This window comes from Erpetoichthys calabaricus, chromosome 2 (assembly GCF_900747795.2).
Source record: "Erpetoichthys calabaricus chromosome 2, fErpCal1.3, whole genome shotgun sequence".
NCBI lineage: Eukaryota > Metazoa > Chordata > Cladistia > Polypteriformes > Polypteridae > Erpetoichthys > Erpetoichthys calabaricus.
In genome coordinates this window covers 236939466-236960803 of record NC_041395.2, presented here as the reverse complement: position 1 = coordinate 236960803, position 21338 = coordinate 236939466, and the positions used below count along the sequence as shown (strand labels likewise).

At 36.6% G+C, this 21338-nt stretch overlaps 1 protein-coding gene across 1 annotated transcript in view; it reads left to right on the top strand.

Moving 5' to 3' along the window:
• LOC114646896 (disintegrin and metalloproteinase domain-containing protein 12) overlaps window positions 1-21338 on the top strand; it is a 604012-nt gene that overhangs the window by 511337 nt on the left and 71337 nt on the right. Inside the window, 1 exon segment of the mRNA XM_028795286.2 lies at window positions 14116-14293. Within this exon segment, the coding sequence (XP_028651119.2) occupies window positions 14116-14293 (178 nt within the window).

Here is a 21338-nt window from a genome sequence, read left to right as displayed (position 1 = left end):
TCACCCCCAAAGTCCAGGTCTCACAATGCCTTTTCTCTCTTCAGGTCTGCCTCCACTCCTCTCCTCTGAGCTCCGTCCTCTTCCACCCGACTCCAGCCATCGAATGGAGGGAGGTGGCCCCCTTTAAACCCACCCGGACGTGCTCCAGGTGCCTCCCAATGAGTGACTGTCGGCACTCTCTGGTGTGGCGGAAGTGCTGAGGGCCAGGGCTCCTCAGGCATCTGGGCGTCCCCTGTTGGTGACTACGGGCCCCTATAGGGTTGAGCTTCTAAGCTCTGTTCCCGTGGTCCCCAAAGCCACGAGGGCAGCCGCCCCCTCGTGGTCTGGAGGAGGCGTAATCCCTCCTCCGGTCCTTCTGGGCGTCCCGGCTGGGTACCACCCCCAGCTGCTTGCCACACTGGGTATACTGGTTACCTTCCATATCCCGAACATATGTACGTTAGATGGATTAGTAATGCCAAAATTGTTTCAGTTTGAGTAAATCTTAGTATCTCTTTTACTGCACTAAAACCCGTTAAGGTAACTACCATAGAAATTGTTGATGCTAACAACTGAATATAAACACCTTTGTATGGAAAATAGAAACTGCCGTGAATAAACAAAGGAGTTATAGGGCAGAAACTGTGGAATGTTTCCCCAGAGGCATTGCTGGAAACTTTAGAAAACACCAACTGAATGTATTTGGAACTCTTGGAAGGTTCTTCCATAGGCATGATTGGAAACTCTGGATTGCCTGCTTCTAAGCACCATCTTAGAGATGAGACTAGAATCTCCAGTCCAGTAAAAAACATCTGGAATTCTTGAGTGCTCTTCTTGAAAATGTGGCTAGAAACTATCAAAAGAACCCTTGAGGACAATGGGAACTTTTGAACAGTGTTACCTTAAAGTGAAGCTTGAAATGTTGATGGATCCCATGCTAGAAACAAGCTTTGAAATGCTGGTAATTGCAGACCCCATAGATGAAGCTGGTGGCACTAGAAGAGGGCAAAGACTGAACTTCTCAAAATCCTCCTCCTGAGGGCCTCTTGGACTTCTGGCAGAGCCCTGAACTGGGGCCTCCAGGCCCTTTCTAATGCTCACAACTAGGTCTTCTTGGACTACTGAAATGCCCTTGACTGGAGCAAACACAAAAGGTAGGAGCAGAAGTAGGAATGCTCTATGACAAAAAAGAGAAGAAATGCCATACCCCTTATGATCATTTTTATAAAATGCATTTTTACTCTGGAACACAGAGAAACAGTATTGACAAGCCATAAGTGGAACTGAAGTTCCAGTGGGAAAGTAATTTTCTGGTATACTGCCAGGAAACACCAAGATGGCAACTTCAAAAGCTTGGTAAAAAATAGAGAGTGATCTTCCCTCTAAACACATAAATGTTTTCATAACCATCTCTGCAAAAGATATAGTTTTTCTGATATTTTGGAGTACATAACATCAATTAGAACTGTCATAAAATACGTATATCTCAGGGGATTTCCAACACTGAAATACACCCCCTGGCTATGCCTTTGAGAAAAAAAGGACAAAACCTTTACAAAAACAAAATTACAATTAAAAAAAAAAAGAAGAAGACATAAAATCAATCATCAGGTTCTGAAGAGTTCACATGTTTCTTAGTCAACATTAAACCCAATTTGTTATACTAGAAGATTGCTGAATATCTAAGTGTTTTGTGTGGGTTTTCCTTTATTTTCCATTATTTTTATTATGTGATTGTTATTTTAATTATATCATTTTTACAGCATTTCTGATTTATTCAGGAAATCATTGGTATAAGCCTCATTTCCATTATACTCAAATGTGTATAAAGTTTTTAAATATGTTAGTTATTCTTTGTGTATTCCAATTTTAGATCTGATGACATTGTTAACCTCTGCAATTAGATTCTGAATTTCCTTCTTATGCAGTTGTTCAGCTAAAATCTAATTAACCTTTTCTCTATGCTCATAATTAGAATACTCTTCCTTAGAATGTAGTTGTTTTGTTTCTCTTGTGGTCAAAAAGTTGAATTCTTTTGATAACTTTTTTGCAAACCATAGCAATGAACAATCAATAATTTGGTCTGATGCTCTTCTAGTGAGATTTTGTTTTAAGCAAAAGTAATGAAATTAATTGGTCAACGACTTATAAAAACTGGTCTCCATATTACAGAAAAAGACTTAGCTCTGCTACAGGAAGTCCAGAGAAGACTAGACTTATCCTAGAATTGTGAGCTGAGCAATGGGGAAAGACTGAAGGAGCAGAACCTTTCAGTGGGGGAAAACAGAGATTAAGTAGTGACATATTTGAAGCTTTTGAAAATGTTAGAGTAATTGTTTTTGTATTTCAGTTATTAATTGAAGTTCAAGAGAATCGAGACACAGATGGAAAATTGTAAATGGTAGATTTTCCACTATTTTGATAGTCTTGGTATACTAGAAATTAAAGTAAGAACGTTAGCCATTTTTTATTATAATTAGGTGAATTAGACAGAATTAACTTTGTTTAGTTTCCTCATTGCCATAATACACAATTTTTCAGGGTCCAGTATTATCTGAGTAGCTACATTGATGATTTTTTTCTCAGTCAAAGTTCCCACTCTTTATGGTGTTCTTATACTTAAAATGAAAAACTTTGCCCACCCTGTTTCTTTCCAACTTAAGCTGATCTTTATTATTATTTAAATGAGTCTCTAGCAATAATGCCATTCTGACTTCAAAGAGCTGAAATGTAAAAATCCTTTCTTTCACTTGAGTTTATGATTGAGGCAGTTAATGTTCCAGCATACTGTACAAAATTTAATGAACAATCAATGTATTATAGAGCTCATTTAAAGACAGACATGGAAAAATAAAATCTTTTTACATTTTTTTTTACTTTCATCAAAAGTTCTGCATTTTCTATGAGTTCTTTGAATTTTTGCAAATTTTCATCTGCTGCACCCTGCAGCCTGTAATGTCTCATAATGGCAGTATAGACATAGAATAAGATGAAAATGCCTTGCTGTAAAAGATGTTTAGAATTTCAATTTTGAAAATTCTTTTCTTCTTCCTCAGGGGAATTATACCTGAAGTTGTAGCTCTCAAGCAGTACTTCAGCTTATCTGGATATATGAGCCCAAATTGGGTGCCTCTACTTAATATGATTATATATCGCCGTCTAATCAGCTGTCATTACAGAAATGTTTGCAAAATGTAGATCAAATTGTTCTCAGCCTGATTATCCAGTTCAGTCTTGGGAAGCCAGCGCCCATATTACACACAGGCAGTCCCCAGGCCTGGACCTTAACCCAGGACTTTGGAACAATAATTACCACTGTACAACTGCTCCGTCTTAATTTAATAGGTCACAGAGTAAGAATTTATTCACAGTTCTATAATCTGTAATGCATATTGTGAATTGTGCTAAAAATAAAATAAAGATAAATTGCACAATTGATCTTTCATCTAACTTTTACCTTTGTTTGAAGAAGTTATTTGGATTCAAGGGAGCCATAACCAAGAGCAAGAAAAAAATGGGTCAGCAGCATATAGTGATTCAACATGAAAAATCACATTAAAATGATATAAAGCCAAGTTGCATTGGATAAAATGCATATTTACCATGAGAAATTGCAGAAAGATGTCAGCCTTCAGCATGCAGGACCCACCTTGTCAATCTGCTTATGCGTATCACACCAAGAGGCAAAAGCAGGGAAAGCAGGCATTTATCAATCCTTGAATTATGGTTTCAATGTAGCAAAAGAAACATTTTGCCTATGCCCTTATAACATTTTGGTACATCTCTCTCTCTCTCTCTCTCTCTCTCTATATATATATATATATATATATATATATATATATATCCTTCCTCTTATGTTAGCTTTCTGTTACTATCTCTTATGTTAACGGGTCGGTTTTGACCCGTGTCTTTAATCAGCCATATTACCCTCAAAACAATTATTTATCATCCAATTTTTTTCCTTACCTCTTGGTTACTTTGTTACGCTTCCTTGTCCATTAAAAGAATGTTTTTCATATTTTTGCTGTGACCTCATGAGCCTTTACTTTAACAGCATACCTCTCGTTTTCAATTTAAAAAAATGATTAAATGAACCTCAAGAGAATTATTTAAATAAATAAAAGGTTGTTATATTACCTGACTATTACTGAGGGGTATTAGAACACATCTCTTAAATAAATTTGTTATATATATTTTTTATTATAATATTAATTACTATAGTAACATCTATGGTGTTACGAGTCAAATTTGACCCATATATATTTATTTCAAAGAAAAAGGCAAAAAAGTATTTTCAAAAATAACTTTAATATAAATGGAAATCTAAACAAGTAAATCTCAAAATGTGGAATTGCAAGGTCAAACAAACAACGAACAATCAAGCAAATCAAACCAATAGAAATGAGGCACTAGTTCCAAAAAACGTCTTTGTGTGCAAGAACATGCATGTGCATTTAGATGCATGTGTGGTAAAAAGTGACACTTTTAGTGTGTTCTTTGCAAATATATTTTTTGCGGTAGAAGCAGAGTACATTTGTCTTTCTGTCTTTATTGCTAGGGCAGACCTGACACCTCTTTCTTTTAGAATCAGGTGGCCTCAGTGGGGTTGTGGCTGTGGCTGTGTAGGTTGACGTTGAGGCAGTGCTGGCTGAAGAGGATGCTGGCACTGATGCTCTTTGTGTTGCTGATGGTGTGGAAGGAGTGCTACATGAGCTCTGCAGCTGTCTGACCAAGGCTGCAGCGGCTGGGTCCCGGGGCACCTGTTCCCTTCGCTCAATGTGTGCCTTGACAAGGGAACTTCCTAACTCCTCAAGAAACATTCTCCGCTTGTTTTTTCTGGTTGAGTTCCACCCTAGGTGAATGTGGGTCCACAACACAAATGCATTGTATGCAGACACATCTAGAATGTTATAAAACACAACCATTGGCCATCTCCTGGTTATTCTCTGGCAAGTGTAGGTGGCAGTCAGCTTGTCCAGGTTGTCCACTCCACCTTTGTTTGTTATTATAGTCCAAGATAATTATGGGCTTTTTGTCACTTGCTGATGACACAGTCTTTGTGAAAAGTGGACATAAGTATCACACTCCGGTGTTTTTTTTGGACAATATGAAACAACCGTGGTGGTGTCTGTAAAAGCAAATTTTGAAGAAAGTGGAGCCCTGTCCTTCACCTGCAAAATTTCGGCAGGCAGCTTAGGTTTATTTTTTTTTACTGTGCCCACCATGGTAAGTTTCCACCTGAGAAGTTCTTGTCCAAGGTCATAGCTGGTAAAGAAATTGTCACATGTGATATTGTGATCCCGCAGTCCAGTAGTCATATCGAGGACTACGCGTTTTCCTTGATTTTTCTCAAGAATACCACTTGCATGTTTGCCTGTGTAAATCTGCAGATTCCATGCATAGCTGGTTTTTGCATCACAGGCTGCCCAAATTTTTATGGCGTATTTCCCTGGCTTACTAGGCATGTACTGCCGGAAAGGGCATTTTCCGTGGAAAGGGACAAATCGTTCATCTACTGTTACCTCTGGCCCTGGGTTGAACATCAGTGGAAGGAGCTGCACCCACCTTTCCCAGACATCCCTGATGGGAGCAAGCTTGTCAGATTTTTCTCTAGTTTCTCTGTTGTCAAATCTAAGGACTCTTGATATCATTCGAAATGACTGAAGTGACATTGTTGCCCGGAAAATATTTCTGCCTTTCGACACATCCCAGAGACTATCAGTGGCCTCATTGCTGGATTTGTAAACACCAGCAAGAAGAAGAACACCAATATAAGCATCCAGGTATTCCTCATCAATGTCATTCCACATGTCGCCATGAACCTTTTTTCCTTCAAGGTTTGTCATAGCAATCATGATTTTCTTTAGTGACAATGGCATAAACAGATCAAAACATGTCTTGATGTCACTTACTCTCATCACAGCAAACCTTGTGATTCCAGGGGTCATTTTGATGACATTTGCAGCAGCTGCCCTGCCATGTAAGTCAGGAGGTACTGAGCTCCAACAGATGTTACCACTTTTGGATTTGAACGTTTCAGCAGGAGTGAGTGCAGCTTCAGCATCGGTGACCTCCTCATCAGACTCATCAGATGTGTCTGTGCCTTCTGGTAGATACTCTACAATGTCTTCCTCCTCGGAAACCTGCTCATCTGTATCACTATGCTGTTCTGTGTCCTCTGCCTCATTTTCAGAAAAGATATGATCCAGAGCTTGGCTTACTGTAAATCTTCTTCTCATTTTTGACTGCTGCAAACAGGAGATGTGTACTCTGCAAGTCACCAACGCTAAACTAAATTTGTCTTATGCAAGCCTTACATGTCTGAACATGTCTGTCTTTGTTTGTTTGTTTTGTTTGTTCAGGTAAGGAGACACACAGGCAAAGAGAGAAGCCCCTCAAAGTGTGTTTATGATTTTTGTTTTGACCCTAACTATTGTTTTATAACCTTAAATTATAACTGGGTCAAAACTGACCCTACCAACACAAAGGTAATAATTTTCACCAGAGCATTTTATAATTTAGTACAATTGTTTTTTTTGTTTTATTTTAATTAAATACAGATTCCTGACAAAGTCAAAAAGCCTTGATGCAATAAACAAAATTAGGTAGTAGTTTTATGCATTTAAAAAGTAAAATGGGTCGGTGCCGACCCTAACACAAGAGGAAGGATATATATATATATATATATATATATATATATATATATATATATATTATATATATATATATATATATATATATATATGTAAATGTTCGTTTGTTCAAAACCTTAAATCTCCGAAAGTCCTTCACCGATTGCTTTGAAATTTTGGCACAACGTTGCATTCAAATACGCGCGTGTTTTTACATACCTATATTATATTGATGTCACACCTGTGACAGGTAAAAACATGCTTTTTTTGAAAAACAGCGCCATCTGTTGGACGTAAAAGCAACACACGCTATACTAAATATTTTACGATTCCATTTCAATGTTTCCAATTTATGATCCATTTACGATTTTAACTCCGTTAAATCGATCAAATACATTGGTAAGTACGTGAATAAAAGCAGCGACATGGCAGTTTTTGGCGTGCAACCAGAAAGAAGTGATAGGAATGCAGTCATACATATCGATGAAATTGCACAGTATCAGGCTGGAAGATACATAAGCAGCAATGAAGCTGTATGGCGAATTCTTTCATTTCCCATACATCAACGAAGTCCAGCTGTTGTTCACTTAGCAGTACATCTAGAAAATGGACAACGCATTTATTTCACAGCTGCAAATGTGCAACAAATAGCCCTGAATCCACCGGCTACAACGTTAACTGCTTTCTTCACGTTATGTCAAAATGACGCGTTTGCGAAAACACTGCTGTATTCGGAAGTGCCTACGTATTACACATGGAATGCAAGTAGAAAATCATTTCAATAACGCAAACGAGGAGAGCAAGTCGACAGATAACCTGGCATATTCAAAGAAACTATGATAGGCAGACTGTACACCGTGCATCCCAATCAAGATGAATGCTTCTTTCTTCGCATGCTGTTGGAAAATGTGCCCGGTCCAACGTCTTTCCAGCAAATGAGAATTGTCAACAGCGTTACACATGCCGCTTTCCGCAGTGCAGGTCAAGCTCTGAACGACCGACACTGAGATGTATGCATTAATGACGCATGCAACACATCACATCCAAACCAAATTCGTGCATTGTTTGCAATCATATTGACTGCCTGCTCTCCTTCATCTCCAACATAGTTATGGGAGAAATATAAAGATATTTTCTGTCGAATACGCAAGGAAAATTCAAATATGAAGATGGATTTCACAGCAGAAATCTACAACGAAGCGTTGATGATGATTGAAGATTTGTGCTTAGAAATCGCGAACAAAGTTATCAATCGATTGGGAATGCCATCACCGAATCGATCTGCTGCTGCTTCATTCGATGTAGAATTGCGTCGTGAACAAAATTACAACACGGGTGATCTTTTGTTGTATGTGCAATCAAATATTCCTAAGCTAACGCTTGAGCAAAAAGGCATTTATGATCAAATAATGCAAACTGTAAATAACAGGGTTGGAGAAATCTTCTTCTTAGATGCGCCAGGAGGAACTGGTAAAACATTCCTAATTAGATTGATTCTGGCAGCAATTCAATCCCAAAATGACATAGCCTTAGCTTTGCTTCGTCCGGAATAGCTGCAACATTGCTACCAGGTGGAAGAACTGCTCGTTCTGCTTTGAAATTGCCATTGAACATGCAATTCATTGAAACTCCCATGTGCAACATTTCCAAAGCATTCTGCATGGGAAAAGTATTGCAGAAATGCAAACTTATTGTTTGTGATGAATGCACAATGGCGCACAAAAAATCGCTCAAGGCTCTTGATCAATCATTGCAAGATTTGCGTGTAAACATCAGACCATTCAGACAATGGAACAACAAAAAATACTGTATACCCACAAGCATTGTGAAATGAAACATATTAGAAATGTGTGCTTTCTCTTTTCTTTCTTTTCCATTTAACCAGACTGAGCCACAGCAACGCGTGGCCGGGTACAGCTAGTATATATATATATATATATATATATATATATATATATATATATATATATATATATATTATAAAAAGAAATCCTGTCCCCTGTCGTGATAGTTTACGATACGTGATCTTCTCGGAAGATAATTTAAAGACGCGCAAGACGAAACAGACCTGCCACGGTGCGTCTCACGGGAACATAGAACGAGAGTCTTGCAAGACACACCCTACTTACAAGCAATATCAAAAAAAACAAATCAGTAGTGTAAAGGCAGTCATGCAACACACACAGCTCCAGGGCTCTCAGTGCATATAAAGTGTATAAGGTCAATAGGGTAGAAATGAAATGTAGACGATTAAACGAAGAAGAAAGAAAAGCATGGATAAAAGAGACCCAAAAGCGATGGAGAGAAAAAAATGCTAAAAAGAAAAACAATAATCTAGGTGCAGATTTAGAAAATAAGGAACGTGATGATCAGCCCAGAACAAGTGGAACTGAAAAAAAGCACGTCCAATCCGGCTCAGAATTAAAAGACAATGAGTAAAATGACAAAGTAGAACTTCATAATGACGTTTACAAACGTTGGCGCTAAATACATGCAGAGCAGGTTAGAGACTATGAAACCAGGGAAATTAGAAAGGCTCAAAAAAAAAAAAACAGTGCTATACACATGTGGAGAATGTTAAAGGATATGAAAGTAGGAAAATTAGAAAATATAAAAAAAGAAAGTAAAGATCGCAGTAGCGCAAACAAACTGCCTCATTTAACTATGCACCATTCTAACGTTGGTTTTTCACAATAATTACTACACTATTGCACCTTAACACTTAATTCTACTTTATTCACATAATTTTACTTATTTATTATGTTCTACTATACTGTTATCTTTCAATCTATGACTTTTTGTTAATTTAACTGATATTCTTCTAACTTTGCAGTTTTTGATAAGCGGATCAGGATGCATTTCACTGCGTGTTGTCCTGTATAACTATGCATGTGACAAATAAAGAATCTTGAGAATTTCAAAAATGGAGTTTACCGCACATGCATTTATTGGTTACTTTGTTAATGTATATACAGTCGATTCCGCTTAATTGGGCCACAGGTTAATTGGGGCAGCCACTTATTTGGGCCAAATCTCAAGGAATGAAAACCAAAATAATAAACTAATACATAATTTAAACACTTAATTGGGACAGTAGCAGACACGTGCTGCAAGTCAGTCATCTATCGTCGCCCATCGAAGAAGCACTGGTAAGTTTAGATAGTACAATCTTAGAGTGGAGTAGCACATGTCTGCTTAATAGTCTACCGTCACCACTACCGAACCATATTCAGTTACACAACCTTGCGTGTACGTATAACGTATAAGTAAACTTTTTTTTTGTCAGTTTTATTTATAAAATTATAACCCTTGCCAAGATGCCAAGAAATTATTTTACACTTTCAAGTAAAATTGCTTTGCTGGATAAAATTAAAAGCCAGCCATTTAATACAAGCCATCGTAGGCTCGCTGAGATAACTGGTGTACCAAAATATACCATAGTGCGTCTCTTACAACAAGAAAATCAACTGCATGAGGAATGGGCATTACAGAAAAGATGAACTGCAAAGGACAAAGTACAAACTTACAAAAACAAAAGACAGACTACACTTGATGCATTTTTGCAGCATTAAATTGTATGAACATACCTAATTATTTTACTTTAGAATTTATTATTATTTTTTCTTCACAGCTTATATTATTTTCTTATAATTTATATTTGGGTTCAATAATTTTATTAAAATATTGAAAGAAAATTATTTATTGCTTAATTTTATGTGGAATTCGCTTAATTGGGGCAGTCGCTTAATTGGGACAAAATGTCCTAGTTCTAATGTGTCCCAATTAAGAGGAATCGACTGTATATTTATCTGTCTACTTATTTAAAAAGCTACATTTACCCCAGGAGTCAAAAACGTTCTGTCTAGCCCTTGTACAAAAACCTAGACAAAAGCTGGGGTATCACCTTGGTAACCCCATGTACTTTTGGAACTGTGAGAGGAAAATAGCACGACTTTACAGACAGGAGTCCAATGCAGAACTCTACTTACTTTGTTACTTTGTAAAAAAAAATTATTAACTGCTGATGATGTAGATCATTTTGTCTGTGCTGAAATTCCAAACAGAGAAACCTATCCTGACCTCATTAAAAAGATTCAGCATATTGGGACTCGCAAGATTACAAATATTGTTTTTACAGAAGTTCTGAAATAAAAGTGAAACTAATGTAATAGCAACAATTCAAAGAAAAAAAATCTTAAAAGTGTGTATCCGGAAAATCAAACACGGGGGTTGGCGAGCGAAGCGAGCAGGGGGCAAAGCCCCCTGATGTATATATATATATAAGCAGCCAACAAGTCCAGAGGTGAGTGAAAGTTCACAAGACAAGGGGGTTGTAGCGGGTATTAATGCCTCAACACACTCACCGAGTCTTCTGCATTCTCAAAATGGCTTGCTGTAAAAAATGTTTAGAATTTCAATTTTGACTCTCACAGATGACGTCACTTCTGGACACGGTTTGATTACATCACTTTCTGGTCCCACGTGATGACGCCACTTCCTCATAAGTCACATCCGGTGACGTCACTTCCAGACGCACCCTGATGACATCACTTTCAGTTTCCTGTTGATTACATCAGTTCCGGTCTCACAGTTATGACATCATTTCCACCAATACTTCCTTCCAGTTGCTTTTTTGTATAAATTCCACCTTTCACTGTCATGTATTATCAACTGTTATGCTTTTGATCACCATTTTTGCAATTGTTTTCATTGAAGATCGCTGGACATTATATGGGGACAACTCCCCAACTCTTATTTTTGTCTCAAATGAGATTAATTGTCTAACAATATATATATATATATATGTATATATATATATATATATATATATATATATATATATATATATATATATATATATATATATATATATACAGATTTATAAGATGTTAGAGACAAAAGTAGTAATCGGAGAAAACCCATGGTAATATAAAGAAGGTCTCCATGTAGACAAGGTTATGAATCAAACCTGCACAGAAACACCTTCATTTACCCTTCTAAAAGTACATTGTCCAATATTACATGACATAACATAACATTCTATTCTCAAAACAATTCCAAGGAACAGCATGAGGTTCAGGGCTTATCACAGCAGGTGTAAGATGTGAATCCGCCAGGGACACTTCCCACTCATGTCCAAGAACATACACTCACACTCATACTGGGCCAATTTAGGATCCTCAGACCTAACCTGCACATCTTTGGAGATGTGATAAGAGAACCCAGAGAACCTGGAGGAAAACCCATGCAGGCACATGGAGAATGTCAGACTCTTCTCAGACAACATCCAGGCATGGCATTTGAAATGAAGAAGCTGAATCTATAAGGCAGCAAAGCCTTACCCCATTAGTGAATATTAACTTTAAAAATGTTTTTAAATGTCAGGGATACAAGCTGAATATCCAACTTTCACACTGGCAGTGACGAGGCTATTAATCAAACCCAGAGCCCTGGAGTTCTGAGTCAGCACTAAAAATTGCACTTTCATGTTTAAATTATTATTATAACATACTTTATGACATAGGGTCATGGGAGGCAAATTTATTATAAGGCAGTTTAGTGGTGTGGGTTCAGTTCCAGGTTTTTTTTTTAGTACACTTTTGTTTTCCTAGGTTTCTTTAGAAATGTCTGATGCCATCTATTAGTTCGAAGACAGACTGGTGGATTGGCTGACATTTCTGAGTTTATGAGTGAGTATACCTAAGTAATGAATTGGCATGCTGGGCTGTTTCCTGGTTTCTTTGCTTTTTTTATTTTTGCCTTTTGAAACTCATTTTGTCAAAATGCATGTATTGAATAGATATTTACACTACAACTGATTCCAGCTTCTTGGGAATTTAATTTTTCTTCAGTCGGGTTGGATGAATATGTGGTACTGCTAATATTCCATATTTGCCATAATTAGAAATGGTGTTTTCCAGTCCCTTGTCAAGTCAATGGATATGCCTTGCTTACTTATATAAGAAAACAGCATTCATGCTAAACATGAATAATAAACAACATGTACTTGATGTTGAAGCCTGAAATGACTATATTGTTAGTTACTATTTAATGAAAAAAGTGTGAATTAATAATCTGAGAAATCAAATATTTATTTTTAGCAGATTAGGGCATTAATTTAATGCACAAATTACATTAATTGATTCAATTTTCTATACCTGCCATTTCCATGTCATTGTTATCTTCTTCATCTTCCTCTTCATCTTTTCCCACTACTATGTGGGGTCAATGTGCTTGATCAGCCTTCTCCATACAGCTCCGTACTTTCAGCTCCTCCTCAGTCAAACCCTTTTCCTTCAAATCTTCCTTTACTTTATCCATTTAACTCTGTTTTGGCTTCCCTCACTTTCTCTTCCTCTGTACTTCCATTGTCATCAATGTTTTACCCACATATTCCTTGTGTTTCTGTTTCATTGCTATGGTGACATTAATTCTATTCCAGAAGCATTAGGGTCAAAGCAGGAACCTGGACACACTTGCTCACACATCTGTACCCACAACCAGGTCAATTCTGCATTGACAGTCAATCTAACATTTACAATTTCACCTCTATCCAGCCATCCATCCATTATCCATCCCGCTATATCCTAACTACAGGGTCACAGGGGTCTGCTGGAGCCAATCCCAGCCAACACAGGACACAAGGCAGGAAACAAAACCCCGGGCAGGGCGCCAGCCCACTGCAGGGCACACACACACACGCAGACACACACACCCACACACCAAGCACACACTAGGAACAATTTAGGATCGCCAATGCACCTAACCTGCATGGAGGAGGAAACATTTCACCTCTATTGTAGGAAAATAAAATACAAAGGGAAAATACAGTATCATAATGAAGTTTTGAGAGACTAAAGGTTTTGTAAGTGTGTCCTGCAATGGTGTTGCATTTCATCTAGTGATGGTTTGTTCCTTGGCCAGATGTTTCCTAGATAGGCACTAGACAGTTCCATTACCTGTAATAGTTGAAGAAATCAATGAGTTGTTGGACTGAATCAGAATTTCCATAATGTGCTTACTCTTTTAAAGTACCTGACGAATGTCTTATTGGTAAGGTGCTTGCATCGTACATCATACTTTAGCTATCTATCATTATGCTAAGAGAAAATGAACCAGACACATTGAAAAGGAAACAGGAGCAGCTAGCATTTTCATGTTGCTTTTTTAAAGGCATTTTATTGGATTACATATTTCTATAATTTTATCTTTTGACATTTTGCGGAATTCAAAGTTGGCAGCAATAGTATAAAGTATTCTATGTGTATACTGAAGTAAATGGCAACTTTTCACTTACAAAATAAAAGGTACCTTTCAGAAACTTCATAATCTTTACTCTTTTTGCCAATAAAAAATGTAAACAGGTTAAATGGGAAGTGTGTAGTTTCAGTGAATGAATTCTTTGTTGGAAACTCTTTTATGTTTCTGCAGCGACAATTGCTATTTTAATTTTCCTTAGACTGATAATATACCAATGCATGACATATGGTTTCTTTCACTGCAGGTTCCCTTTCCCTACAGTGTTCAGCAGCTGCAGTAAAAAAGACCTTGAAGTGAGTCTTCAGAAGGGAGTGGGCATGTGCCTCTTCAACATGCCAGAAATCAAAGTGCTTTATGGAGGCCAAAAATGTGGAAATGGCTATGTCGAAGCAGGAGAGGAGTGTGACTGCGGTGAGCTAGATGTATGTTTCAGACAGAAAAAGGCTAAAAACCTTTTTTTTTTTTAAATAATTAAATTTTCTCCTACAGAATTCAGATTTTCCTGAAAATAGCCAGAACTACTTTGCAAAATATTGAGATTAATTTTTGATATGCATGGTAAAATGATTTGGGTAATCATAGTCCCCTCAGCTGTCTCCATAGATCTTAGGCACTGCATATTCTTCAGTCGTGGAGAGCTGTTATTCTAGTTGTCTCCCTATGTTTCATTTAAAAGAACCTTTCAGTGGGAACTAGGTGTTTCTTCCCAAAATGTTATTGTGGGTATTTATTATATGTTGGGATTGTAGGACTCTTTATAGTGTTCTTTAAAAGCTGGAGATTTTTCATAAGTAAATATACAATATCATTGCTACCTATATACAATAAGAATCTGTGGAAATATTTGTTGCATGACCTAAATTCCTACTGCACATAAATGAGATGTAACTCTCCTTTACTAACACTATTCAATCACTCTGTTGTGACTTTTTTTAAGTAGGTACTTCTGTGACGAATCATTTTTGTACTTGCAAGATCTCACACTTTTCTAAGCCTTTCCGCTTACCTGTTTTCCATAATGCTCAAGTATCCAGATACTTAATGATGTTTCGAATAGGGTGTCTTTAATTTTAGATGTCTTCACCTCAGTTGAGTTATTTCTTATACATAGTGCTTTTCTTTTTATCATCCTAAAACATATAAACATGTATATATAAAATATAATAGAATATAGTTAAAATAAAACAAAAGGCAGCTTTCATTAAAACTGTAAACATCATCTCTTTTGTCCAGTTCAGAACTGTTAGCATCTGTCCTACTTCAATAATAATTGAATGGTAATTTTGACATACGTTTAGGTCCATAAGTATTTGGACAGTGATACAGTTTTCATAATTTTTTTATCTGTGTATCACCACAGTGGATCTGAAATGAAGCAATTATATGTGATCGAAATATAGACTTTCAGCTTTAATTCAATTTGTTTTAACAAAAACATTGTATGAGTTGTTGAGAAAAGACAGACATTTATATACATACCCATTTTCAGGGGCTCAAAAGTATTTGGAGAAACTAACAATAATGAATATAACAATCATTTTAACTACTTGGTTGAAAATCATTTACAGTCAATGACTGCCTGAAGTCAGGAACACACGACCATCTCAGTAAATCAATTTTGGCAAAGCAGGTGATAGCCCTATGTTTTACTGATTCATCACTGAATAACAAGGGCATGGTGGGAACAAGCAGAGAGATAGCATATTGTGCAACATTTTATTTCAATCTTTTAAAGAATATAAATGTACCTCTTACTAAACCCTATGTGCTCTATAAAGATTATAAGTTTATCATCTAACTTTAAACACTTTTGAAGAGGAAGAATATATAGTAAAATTATGTTTATAGGCACAGAATGCTCTGAGATTTTAGATATTTGTATTAACGATTTATATAAGTAACTTCTATCAAGACCTATTATTCCATGCATGTTTTCCAAATCTAACATCTTTTAGAACAAAATCAAAAGAGGGCAGCAAGTTAGGATAGTTTGGTAGGACTACAGCAGTACCTCACCCCTGTTTTCATTAGCATTTCTCATTTTTCTTGTGCCTTACATGCCACCATCACCATTGACAAGCATCAGCTACTGCCTCTGTTTGTGCTCATTCCTTTTTCTAACATTTAGGTGTTTTAGATTTTATTTGTGCCTCATAGACACTTTATGAATTTGCCCTTTTCCCATCTCTTTAGGGAATTTTATCTGTGTATCACCACAATGGATTTGAAATGAAGCAATTAAATGTGATTGAAGTCTGGACTTTCATCTTTAATTCAAGGCTATTAACAAAAACAGTGTATGAGTTACTTAGAAAAGACAGACATTTCTATACATACCCATTTTCAGGGGCTCAAAAGTATTTGGAGAAACTAACAATAATGAATATAACGATCATTTTAACTACTTGGTTGAAAATCCTTTATAGTCAATGGCTGCCTGAAGTCAGGAACACATGACCATCTCCAAGTGCTTGGTTTCCATCCTACTGATGCTTTGCCAGGCCGTTACTGCAGCTGTCTTCAGATGCCACTTGTTCTTTGGACTTTCTGACATCAGTTTTGTCTTCAGCAAGTGAAATGCATGTCCAATTGTGTTGAGGTCTTTTGATTGACTTGGCCATTGAAGAATACTCTAACTCTTTGCTTTGAAAAGTCCTTGGTTTGCTGTCACAATATGTTTTGTCTCATTGTCCATCTCCACTGTGAAGTATTGTCCTATTGTCCAGTTTTGCAGCATTTGTCTAAATCTGAGTAGATAGTATAGTCCTGTACACTTTAGCATTCATCCTGCTACTTCTGCCAGCAGTCATATCATCAATAAACACTAGTGACTGATTTCCATTGGCAGTTAGGCATGCCCATACCAAAACACTGTCTCCACCATGTTTCAAAGATGATGATGTATGCAACAGATCATGAGCTGTTTCTTCTCTTCTGCATATTTTTCTCTATCCATTGTTCTAGTACATATTGGTATTGCGTTCCTTTGTCAAAGAAAAACTTTTATAAAACTGGACTTTTTATTTTTATTTTTTTAAATATTTTCTGTCAAAGTCGAATCCGGCCTTCCTGTGCTTGAGGATTTACAATGGTTTGCACCTTGTGGTAAACCCTCTGCATTTACTTTTGTGAAGTCTTCTCTTTATTGTAGACTTTGGCAATGATAGATCTACCTCCCAGAAAGTGTTCTTGATTTGGCTAAATGTTATGAATGTTTTTTTCTTCACCAAGGACAGAATTCTGCGATCATGCAGAACAGCTGTCTTCTGTAGTTTTCTAGACCTTCTGGTGTTGCTGAGTTCACCAGTGTGCTCCTTCTCTTTAAGAATGTATGGTTGATTTGACCACTTCTCGTATTTCTGCTATTTCTCTAAAGGGTTTGTTTTGTTTTGTCTGCCTAATGATGGACTGTTTTTACTTGCATTGACAGCTCTTTGGAACTCATATTAAGAGTTTAAAGAGACAGCTCCCAAATGCAAATTCAACACTTGGAATCAATTCCACATCTTCTACCTGCTTAATAGTTAAAGAAACAATGATGGACCTGCTCACGTCTGGCTATGAAACAGCTTGTGAGTCAATTGTCCAAATGGGGGAGGGGGGGGGGGGGGTCCATGTATAAAAATGGCTGTCATTCCTAAATGGCTCATAGCATATTTCTTTTAAACCCTTTGAATAATACTGAAAGCCTACACTTTAATCATGTAATTATTTCTTCATTTCAAATCCATTGTGGTGGCATATGAAGCCAACATTATAAAAATTGTGTCCTTGTTCAAATACTTATGGACCTAAATATATGAAGTTTGTGTATTTTCACGAGTTATTTAATTTTTTACTATGCCAATCATGTTATAGTGCCACCATTTTAGTTTGGGTTTTTGTCAAGGATGTTGCCATTTGGTGCTCAGTTTTCCAAACCATGACCTTGTTGTGTTTAGAAATATACAACTTCTGGGTGTTCGACTTTTACACCACCTTTTTGACTTCTGAATTTTGACACTTCATTTTGGTCCATTACTAGTCATTTAACCTTGATTTTTGCCTGTTCCTTTTGTTTAATTCAACACTCGGTCCATTATTTCTCCTAATCTGCGAAGGACGTTCAAAAAGTTTCGACACTTTTATATTTTCGTTGGAAATGGTGAAAGTGGGAGGAATAGTAATTGAGCATTAAAAAATTTGGTACAACGCTGGGAAAATTGTATCGCAAACGAAGACGACAATATAAAAAAGTGATGTCATTTGTTTTTGAAATTCTTAATAAATAGAGTTTTTTTTTTAAAAAGTGAGGAAACTTTTTGAACGTCCCGCTTACAAGCATAGTAGAGTATACTTTTTTTCAAAAGTGACCTAACACATTAAAGATGATGGAAAGGCAATGGCTCTCCAAATTATAATAGTAAAAGAGCCATCAGATAATAGATTGAAGGATTAATGAAACTGGTGATCCTAACTGATTTATTATTTAAAACAAGTAGTAGTATTTCAGTATGTCCAATTTTAGTCAGTAATTCAGGATCAGCAAGGAAGAAGTTAATCTGAATGGAGGAATGAGAAAAACTAGAAACAATTTGGTGATCCAATCTGTTGAACTTCGTAGAGCAGCAAATGCTTATTATAAATGGAGACAGTCACCACACAGTAACTTTGTGTTTGCTATTATGAGACATTAAACTAATTGTTTTCCCATTAATTGGCCTAGAGATAGACAGTTTTTGTTTTGTGTCAAATTTCTAATTTCTAAACTCTAACATTTTAGTTCTGTACAAATTTTTTATGAACTTTAAAAATTGTTACTTGTGCCTTGGATATTATGATTTTCCCACTTGTGTGTGAAATAGCAGAGTTAGGAAATGGTTCTTATCATTTTCAATGTAATCCTCTTATTTTACAGATGCTCAGAGCAAAAATAAAATATAGTGCAGTCTGCCAGCAAATTGAATTCCTCTTCACCTATTTTGTTTCCTTTTCATTAAAGAGGCTTTGGCTAGGTCCTGCTGGTGATCCCTCTATTGTGACAGCCTCCTGGCAGATAGTGGCTTTGAGAATCTATATCTTCAAGTGTTTAGAAAATTCTGCTGGTAGCCTTGAAAGCAACATTATATTTGAAGAATCAAAGAGAACAACTAGTCAGCAGTGAATCAATTTTGGCGAAGCAAGTGATGGCCATATGTTTCACTGATTCATCACAGTATAACAAAGGCATTGTGGGAACAAGCAGAGAGATAGCAAATTGTGCAACATTTTATTTCAATCTTTTAAAGAAAATAAATGTACCTCTTAATAAAACCTATGTGCTCTATAAAGATTATAAGTTTATCATCTAACTTTAACCACTTTTGAAGAGGAAGAATATATACTGTAGTAAAATTATGTTTATAGGCACAGAATGCTCTGAGATTTTAGATATGTGTATTAAAGATTTATATAAGCAACATCTACCAAGAACTATTCTTCCAGGCTGATGAAGTCTTCAGACACCTACTCTTTTTCCTTTTATCATCACATCCATGCATGTTCTCCAAATATAACATCTTTTAGAACAAAATCAAAACAGGACAGCAAGTTAGGATAGTTTGTTAGGACCGCAGCAGTACCTCATCCCTGTTTTCGTTAGCATTTATTGTTTTTCTTGTCCCCTAGGTGCCACCATCACCATTGACAAGCAACCACTACTACCCCTGTTTGACCTCATTCCTTTTTCTAATGTCTAGTTGTTTTAGAGTTTATTTGTGCCTCTTAGACACTTTATGAATTTGCTCTTTTCCCTTCTCTTTAGGGAATTCCCATCTAGTACGTCAGGCTTTCAAATAAATGACTTGAATTTAGGTTTTCCCTCTTTCTATCACCCTCCTGGCTAAGTTGAAATTTACAAAGTTTACTTACTTTTCCCATTTCTTTTTGATATTTATTTTAGCGCTATTATTTAAATTTCAATTGTTAGTTACTTTTTATATATATTTTTTTCCTTGTACTGTTTGAATATGCATTAATTACTACTTTATTTGGTTTAGTAAATAATAAAATTAATTGAATTTGCAATGCTTTTGTTTGATTTTGGTTGGGTTTTCTCAGTTTTTTCCTATTAGTCCTGGGCAATAATCATTACATTGTCATGTAGAAAGTACAGCAATGTGAAATCTGATGTATGACAGATATATCTAAAAGGCAATATTTCTTTAGTGTGGTAGTCCTAGAATTCGGACTACCTACAATGCACTAATTAGTCAGTAAGTGTTCTTTATCAAGACCTTAATAAAGGCTTATTTGGTACTGAAAACCAATAAAGCAGTCATTCATCATTTTCTGCAATTTGTCTAATTAATTCTTAATAAATACAAATAAAACCACTCATCAGTATGTTGGTTTCATTAATAGTATACAATTAGACTAGTAACTGCCAGCAGCATATTTGTTAGAGTTGACATTTTCAACATTTTCATTCAGTGTTTTCAGAATGCTATTCCAATCTTAAGAGGTACATCAGGTATTAATATTAAGTTATTTATTTAAATGAATTATTTTTCATAATGGTGCCAGGGAATTTCAGTGTGTTGCTTGTCGGTAAAACATCCATGTAATAATTTTAATGTGACAATACTACCATCACCACTAATAATAATGATACTAACAATAAAAAGAATACAGAACCCTGTACCTTAGTTTGAGTGCTGTAAAACAGTGTGAATCCAACATATACCTAATAAAACATTAAAAATGAAAACATATAAATCTATACATCTTTAATTAGCTTTCAATATAGGTTAATATGGTATGTCTGCAATTTAAAATAAAGGATACGCATTAGTGTCCAAATAAACCACAAATAACAGGTCAGGCCAGGTTGAAGAGCATGTACTGGTTTAGCACGTTGTCGTACCCAGCACACAAAGAAGTAGCTCGGGATCCTGGTTGGCAGCCCCCCCCAGTCAGACATGCATTCCAGTCTCATCCTCCACAAATGACCATCTATCTGCCACAGCCCAGTGTTACATGGGCGTCCTCTTAGTCTTGTCCAGCTGCTCAGGTCCTCAACAATGAGGATCCTGCAAGCCGGATCACCTTCAGGGATTGCGCAATGTGGCCATATTAGCGCTGTAACTGATAGTCCCTCACAATGCAGGTACTGTGCCTTATTCGGGACTCCGTGAGCAACTGCTCATTTGACACAAAGTCAAACCAGAAGTACCCAAGGATTCTCTGAAGAGACAGAGTACCAAAGGAGTCCAGTCTTTGTCTTAGATCACTGGATAGCATCCATGTCTCACACACATATAGAAAAGCAGGAAGCACCAGGACTGTAAAGACTTGGACCTTGGTCCTTTTGCAAAGATGTTGGGAGCTCCACAAACCCCTTTCCAGAGACCTCATGATCCTCCATGCTCTCCCAGAGACAAGAATGTCACTGCTGAGTTAAGTAAAGCTCTCAACATGGTCGACACTCTCTCTGCAGAAGGACATAGT